This window comes from Carlito syrichta, unplaced genomic scaffold, assembly GCF_000164805.1.
Source record: "Carlito syrichta isolate Samal-C Ts95f unplaced genomic scaffold, Tarsius_syrichta-2.0.1 Scaffold315477, whole genome shotgun sequence".
In the NCBI taxonomy this organism is placed as follows: domain Eukaryota; kingdom Metazoa; phylum Chordata; class Mammalia; order Primates; family Tarsiidae; genus Carlito; species Carlito syrichta.
Genome location: NW_007259573.1, coordinates 627343 through 635303, shown reverse-complemented (window position 1 = coordinate 635303; position 7961 = coordinate 627343). Strand labels below are relative to the sequence as shown.

The window sequence follows — 7961 nt, the reverse complement described above, 5'->3', positions numbered from 1 at the left end:
TTATTAAGGCAAAAGAGTAAGGCACAGAATATTTGTGTAACGCATTACCTTTTGTGTATAAAAAGAGAGAGGTAAGAATCCACATTCCTATCTGCCTGTATACGAGTAAAGAAATGCTGAAAGTACAGACGAAAACAGTGGCCACCCCTGGGCCAGGGACAGGAACAGAGTGCTGGGAAACAAGGATTGGAGGGAGACTTTTCAGCCTACATATGGTTAGACTTTTGGGTCTGGAACCATGTGAGTGTATTATTTATTCAAAAAATAAATAATGTGATAAAATATAAAACAAGCATTTATTGTGGATCTTAGAACAAATGATCGGGTTCTGCTTCTCCACGCCTGATGGTCTTGGAGTCCCAGGTGGGGGTCTTTAACCTGGATGCCGTGTTGCAGAGGCCACCACTGTCCGTAATGTTACCCTGAGTCAGACATAGTGTTGCACACCAGAATGCAGGTTTCCATTGTCCAGTGTGGCAGTGGGAGGACTGGCCTTGAGTCTCTTTAAGGAGAAGTAGCTCCACAGAGGTTTTGATGATTTGGGTCCACTGTGCACAGGCCAGCTCTGAAAGAGGAAGGTCCCAGCACGGCGTCTAGTACTGAGGCCTCAGCTGCTCGCGGCTCACGAGGGAGGAGTGGTGGTAGCGGTCCCGGGTGGCGAAGTCTGCGTTCTCCTGGGTGAGCTGAGTCATCTCCATGTCAACCCTGGCCAGGGATGGCGCCAAGATAATCTGCTCCTGGGGAGACTGCAAATTCCTTCAGAGACAGACACAGAGGTTGGTGAGAAGGAAAGGACAAATGGAGACTGTCTACTCAGGATAGAGAAGTCACTTGCAAAAGTGTCAGTTATATTCATTATTTCACATATCTAGCCATATATATATATTTTGTCAGAGTCTCACTGTCACCCAGGCTGGAGTGCAGTAGCATGCTCATGGCCACCGCAGCCTTGACCTGCTGGGCTCAGGTGATCCTTCCACCTAGTCTTCCAAGTAGCTATGACCACAGACGAGCACCACTACACCTGGATAATTTTTTTTTTTTTTTTTGAGTTGGAGTCTCACTCTGTCGCCCAGACTGGAGTGCAGTGGCCGCTCCCGGCCACCGCAGCCTCCACCTGCTGGGCTCCGGCAATCCTTCCACCTCAGCCTTCCGAGTAGCCGGAATTACAGGCATGCGCTACCACGCCTGGCTGATTTTTTGATTTATTGTAGAGATGAGGTCTCGCCAAGTTGCCCAGGCGGGTCTCGAACCCGCGGGCTCAGGCAATCCACTCACCTCAGCCTCTCAAAGCGCGGGATTACAGGCTGAGCCACTGAGCCTGGCTTAATTTTTTGATTTACTGTAGAGACAGGGTTTCACCAAGTTGCCTAGGCTGGTCTGGAACCCCTGAGCTCAGGCAATCCTCTTGCCTCTGCCTCCCAAAGTGCTGGGATTATAGGTGTGAGCCACCGTGTCCAACTTGTTTAGACATTTAAAGCAGAATTGTTGAAAGCTACATATACAAGAATTTATGAACTCAAAGTGTGAGAGATACTAAGTATCATATAATTTAAAGAGAGTGTTATTTACCCTTCTTAAGTAGAAAAGTCCAAAACTGCATCTACCTAAAAGGAGGTAACCCATCCAGAGAGATTTTACCTTCCCAATAGGGTCATGCTGGGGTTCTGGAACTTTTCTTTGCTTTTTTGGTCAAATGAAATAACAGAGTGGAGAGGCTGGAGAGTTTAAATGAGTGGAGAAATAAATGGTCTTGTTGATTTATTGGAAAGAGAGTTGAGAGAGGAGTGACTTCCAGAGCTAAGGCATGCAATGCAAAGAGTTAAGAGATAGACTGCAAAGGATTTTGGTGCCAAGGTGGCCTCAAGAAAAAGAGCAAGTCCCATAAGAGATCTCATTATCACCGGACTCCTTGCATACAATTAGAGTTGGAATAAACTGGTAAAGAAAAATGTTAGGGATACATGGAGAAAGTGCTGGAGGAAAAATGGAGTAAGGAAAGTTTAGACTGGCAATCGAGGCCAGAAGACAGAAGACAGATCTGAGCACAGATCTGTCCCTAGTCAGCGCAGAAGCCCTCTTTACGACCTTGCACCTCTCTTTTCTCATTTTCCCGGCTCTCTTTCAGCTCCTACAATCTGTGTTATGTCCTTAAGTCATAAGTTAGGCATGGATCTTCTCTTTAAAATTTTACTCAAATTGGCCAGGCATACTGGTAGGCCCAGGTGGGAGGATTGCTTGAGCCCAGGTGTTCGAGGCCAGCCTGGGCAATATAGCAAGAACTTGTCTCTACAATCAAATAATTAGCTGGGCGTGGTGGCACCTGCCTGCAGTCCCAGTTACTTGGGAGGCTGAGGTGGAAGAACTGCCTGAGCCCAGGAGGTCAAGGCTGTGGTGAGCTGTGATCATGCTACTGCACTCCAGCCTGGGAGAGAGAGAGAGATCCTGACTCAAGAAAATTTTTTTTTGACTCAAATGGAATCATCCACTTTAGTAATAGTAAGATTCAGTTGTTTAAATAGGGAATATATTTGGAGTTGTCAAGAGGTAGGGATCTAATGTTATAAATCTGTGGAACTTAAGCAGAAAGATTCAACTGTCTCTGGCAAAATGTCCTGCTGTAGAAGTGACTAAGACACTACAGTCATTTCTTGAGAATGTATCTAAACCAAACAGATTGAGGATTTCTGAAAACTGAATTAACTTCTATAAAAGCTGAATCTGGCCGGGCTCAATGGCTCAGCCCGTAATCCCGCACTTTGGGAGGCTGAGGTGAGTGAATTGCCTGAGCCCGCGGGTTCGAGACCCACCTAGGCAACTTGGCGAGCCCTCATCTCTACAATGAATCAAAAAATTAGCCAGACATGGTAGCGCACACCTGTAGTTCTGTTTCCTTGGAAGACTGAGGTGGAAGGATCACCAGAGCCCAGCAGGTTGAGGCTGCGGTGGCCGGGAGCGTGCCACTGCACTCCAGTTGGACGACAGAGTGAGACTCCAACTCAAAAAAAAAAAAAAAAGCTGAGTCTCCAAAAAGCAAGGTTAGGAAATGACAAAAAACGCCATGCCAGTCAATATGTAAGTGTTTTAGCCAATGCATTTACAATTTTTTTGCTAATTTTTTTTTAGGTGAAACCATTATATTCTTCTGAGTTCTGGGAAATAAATGTACTTCACTTTCTAGTCTAGAAAGATGTAAATATCGTCTGGACAGTTGCTAGAGCTTCAGGAAAGAAAGCCTTCTCAAGGTCAAGCTTAACTTCACATGGTTACAGAAAACTGTAGGTATAACAGGGAAGTGATCTAGTCAAATTCTTCTGTCCAAACACACTCTATATTCTTCTTCTTCTTTGATTTTGAAGGGCATTTGGGGCCATAGTTGTCAGGGTGGGGGACATTCAAATCTACAGAGTAGAAAACACAGCTACCAAACTCTATATTTTTAAATAAATCATCATGTCTTGGTCCTTTCACCCTCCTGAATAACCATCCCAAAACAGCCCCCAGGAGCCACGGTGAGGCCAGCAAGTCTGATGCTGACTTAGCTGAGGCCTCTGCCACCCACACCGCAGCCCACAGAGCCTGATGTTTGTGTTGAGAACAGTATATTGCTGAGTTCTACTCTAACCAAAGTACTGTCCTTTTCTAAGGAAAAGCTCTTCTTAATCCAGTCTTCTTTCTACACGGCACCGCAGTGACCTCTGAGATGAAGTCCCAGGAATTCAGACTGCAACGGAAGGAGCGGTGACCTCTCATGGCCATTTTTAAACTTTAAAACCAGAAATAACTAAAAATATTCCCGTAAATTGGGCAAGACCTGAATCTGTAGGCAGCATCTACACAGATCTACTTCCACTTAAACTCTGCTGTCCCTCAGGACCAGGTTTAGGGGAAAAAGAGATCAGTGAAGGCATGTTGTGACCTGGGTCACCCAACCTTGTGCCTCAGATAGGATGAGAGGCAGAGAGGTCACCTACCCTTCCTAGTGCTCCACACAGGACATTAAGCCAAGCCAGCCCAAGCAGATGAAGAGGTTCTCCCCCATATACCACATCCTCCTTCCCTAGGCCCTCTTCTCTTGGTTTCTAGCAGCAATTGCTTCTTCTCATCATCTCAAGCTGTGGCACCAAGGCTTTATTTCTTGTGCTGATGTGAATAGATTGATAGTGCCTGCCAAAAGTTGTATGAAAAAGGATTCTGGGCCAGGCACAATGGCTCACACCTATAATCCCAGCACTTTGGGAGGTTGAGGTAAGAGGATTTCCTGAGCCCACGGGTTCGAGATCAGTCTGGGCAACTTGGCAAGACCTCATGTCTACGATACGTTAAAAAATTAGCTGGGTGTGGTGGCACATACCTGTGGTTCCAGCTACTTGAAAGACTGAGACGGAAGGATTGCCTAAGCCCAGTAAGTCAAGGCTGCAGAGGGCCATGAATGTACCACTGCACTCCAGTCTAGGTGACAGAGTGAGACTCCAACTCAAAAAAAAGAGAAAGGATTCTGGAGAATGGGGAGTTATTGTTGAATGAGTATAGAGTTTCTGTTTGGGAAGATGCCAAGATTCTGGGGATGGATGGTGATCACAGTAGCACAATATGGATGTACTTAGCACCACTGAACAATAGACTTTAAAATGGCTAAGAGGATATATCTTATATTATGTGTATTTGGACACAGTAAAAAAAATATAAGGGATAAAAAGGATTCTGAACTTACATCTGGGATCATTGGGAAAGGCAATGTCTAGACATGGGAGGATATGCAAATGCAATCCAGACATCTAGAGTCTCAAAAGCTAACCAACCAGATGAAACCAAATGAGCACTTGGTTGGGTTCTGCCTGGATTTTCCTAGCCTGTAGCTCTGGCTCCTCACTGATATTGAAAAAGGATGGAAGGGTGGGAATAACTCCCCAGAATCCTGAGGTTTTAAAGGTGAGAAGTACAGGCACTGCAAGAGTGGAGGAGAAGGCAAGAGATTAGGGCACACGGGAAATCCTATCTTGTCTAATGAGGCCTTTTCCTACTTCTCAGGAAAGTTCATTCCATTTGACAGTGTATCTGAACATGGAGCCTCCACAGAACTCATCCAGGATTTGTATTTTGTTTCTGTACTTGGCCTCCACACTGTCCCCAATACAGTCGCATCAACTACCTCTGACTCAAGGTGGAAGAACACGTGTCCCAACTACATTTCCTTTGGACTTAAATCTTGTGTGTGATTATATATTGGCAGTAATATGTCTTAGTCTATGGATTTAAAAAATGTGGTACATATACACACTGAAATATTATGCAATCATAAAGAAGGACAAGCATATGGACTTTGCAGCAACTTGAATAGATTTAGAGTTGATCATACTCAGTGATCTATCACAGAAACAAAGAACAGAGTACCATATGTTCTCACTCATAAGCGGACCTTGAACAATTACCAAATACTATAAGAAAGGGATTGGCAGTAATGGGAAACTGTCAGGGAAGGGGGAGTGGAATTGGCAGTTGAGGGAAACTGCTAGGGGAGGGAGGGGCAAACCTCATCAACAAGGGTACCTGCATAATCAACGTTTGTATACCTAACCCTGAATTGTACCCCACATCTTTATAATAAAAAACAAATACGTCTTAGTCTGTAAACTCACTGAGAGACACTCTCTTGACTTATAACCCCAGCAATCACATCCCAAATAAAGCCTCTGTTCATGAGGACTGAGCATAAGAAGGGAAGAGGACATGAGTGAGAAGAAGCTTCTGCTGAGCTGAAGCCAGGGGCTGGGTGTGGTAGAGGACAGGGAAGAACAATGTCTGAGTCTGCCCATACCACAATCCTATACCACAATCCAGGTCCACAATCCAGGTCCAATTCCTATACCACAATCCAGGTCCAAGCCCAGTCAGGAATGGGAACATCATTAACACTCATCCGTTCTGGTACTGGCCCCAGATTGGCACAAACCTGCAGGAGGGGACCAGAAAAGATCTCATCCATCGGAAAAAGCTGAAGTTGGAGGCTGATCCTGCAGGGAAGACATACATCAATAATCATGAAGGCACTATGTACGCATCTAGAATCCCAGCTTTAATAGGGTGAAGACATGCCCAACACACACAGAATTAGCACAAATATTTTTCTTTTTTCAGTCTAACCAAATAACATTTATTGTAATATTCCCTGAGAGCAGCCTACTAAGGACTTTGTACCCATGTGTGTTTTCCAAATATTTATTTCTAAACTCCAAAATTCCCCAAAGAAGACTGGGTTAAAATGATAAAAAGAAAAACAATCAGAAAAATGTAGGGGACTTGCTAACTTCAGTCTTACAAATTAAAAAAAAAAATTTATAACCTTTTTTTTTTTTTTGAGTTGGAGTCTCACTCTGTCGCCCAGACTGGAGTGCAGTGGCTGCTCCCGGCCACCGCAGCCTCGACCTGCTGGGTTCCAGCGATCCTTCCGCCTCAGCCTTCCGAGTAGCCGGAATTACAGGCACACGCTACCACGCCCAGCTAATTTTTGATTTATTGTAGAGATGAGGTCTCACCAAGTTGCCCAGGCGGGTCTTGAACCCGCGGGCTCAGGCAATTCACTCACCTCAGCCTCCCAAAGGCGCGGGATTACAGGCTGAGCCACCGAGCCCGGATCTTTTTCTAAGTTTCTTAAATTGGAAGAGGGGGTCACTGGATTGAGAACTCTCTTCTAATATAAGTATTTGATGCTATAAGTTTCCTTTATATACTGAGTTAACTATATCCCCAAATTTTAACATGTTGTGTTTTCATTTTTATTCAGTCAAAAATATTTTGTAAATTCACTTCTGCTTTCTTTCTTTGAACCATGGGTTATTTACTTTCCATAGTTAATTTAGGGTTATGTAGTATTCTTTACTTTTTAAACATCTGGGGATTTTTTCTTTCTTTTTTTTTTTTTTTTTAAGGAGAGGGAGTCTTGCTATGTTAAGCAGGCTGATCTCAAACTGCTGACCTAAGCAACCCTCCCTCCTCAGTCTCCCAAATAGCTGGGACTATAGACATGTGCCATTGTGTCTGGCTTATTTAACGACTTTCTGACATCTTTCTGGTATTTATTTCTAATTATTCCCCCCTTTGATCAGACAGCATACTTTGTTATTGAATTTACTTGAATACTTTTACATTTATTTGAGACGGGGTCTTACTCTGTCATCCAAACTGGAGAGCAGTGTCATGATCAAGGCTCACGGCAGCCCAACAACCTGGGCTCAAGAGATCTTCCTGCTTCAGCTTCCCAAGTAGCTGGGATTTTCAGGCACACTCTACCACACCTGGCTCCTGGCTTTTTTTTTTTTAAGATAAGGTGTCTCACTATGTTGTTGCCCAGGCTAGTCTCGAACCCCTACACTCAAGTAGTTCTCCTGCCTTGGCCTCTCAAAGTGCTAGGATTACAGGTGTGAGCCACTGTGTCCAGCCAGAAGTTTTAAACTTATTGAAACATTTTTATGTTCTAGAATATGGTCTATTCTGGTAAGTATTTAATGTGTACCTGAAAACGATGTATATTTTGCTGTTAATGGAAAGAGTGCTCTATACATGTCAATTAGGCAAAGTTGTTGACAGCGTTGATTTTATGTGTATTTCTTTTATCAGTTACTGGGAGAAAGGTGTGGAAATCTCTGACTATAATTATGAACTTTTCTATTTCTTCTTATAGCTCTATCAGTTTTGCTTCATTTATTTCAAACATCTGTTTTTGTGTGCATAAATGCTAAGCTTTATTATGCCTTTCTAATGAATTTTTCTCTTTATCTGTATGAAATTAACCTCTTTATCCCTGTAATATTCTTTGCTACAAAATCTTCGTCTGGTGTTAATATAGACTCTCCAGTTTTCCTTTGATTAATGTTAGCCTGGTATATTTTTTTTCCATCCTTTTACTTTTAACCTATTTGTGTCTTTATATATATATATATATATATATATATATATATATA

General features: G+C 43.4%; 1 protein-coding gene across 1 annotated transcript in view; it reads right to left on the bottom strand.

Annotated features, from left to right (window-relative positions):
• Window positions 1-277: 277 nt before the first annotated feature.
• The window catches only part of SLC12A8 (solute carrier family 12 member 8), a 145016-nt gene continuing 137332 nt past the window's right edge, over window positions 278-7961 (bottom strand). The window contains exons 15-16 of the mRNA XM_021706352.1: window positions 5954-6014; window positions 278-756 (exon numbers count right to left, since the gene is read on the bottom strand). Coding sequence (XP_021562027.1) covers window positions 594-756; window positions 5954-6014 — 224 coding nt within the window. The 3' untranslated portion in view covers window positions 278-593. The remainder of the gene's footprint in view (window positions 757-5953; window positions 6015-7961) is intronic.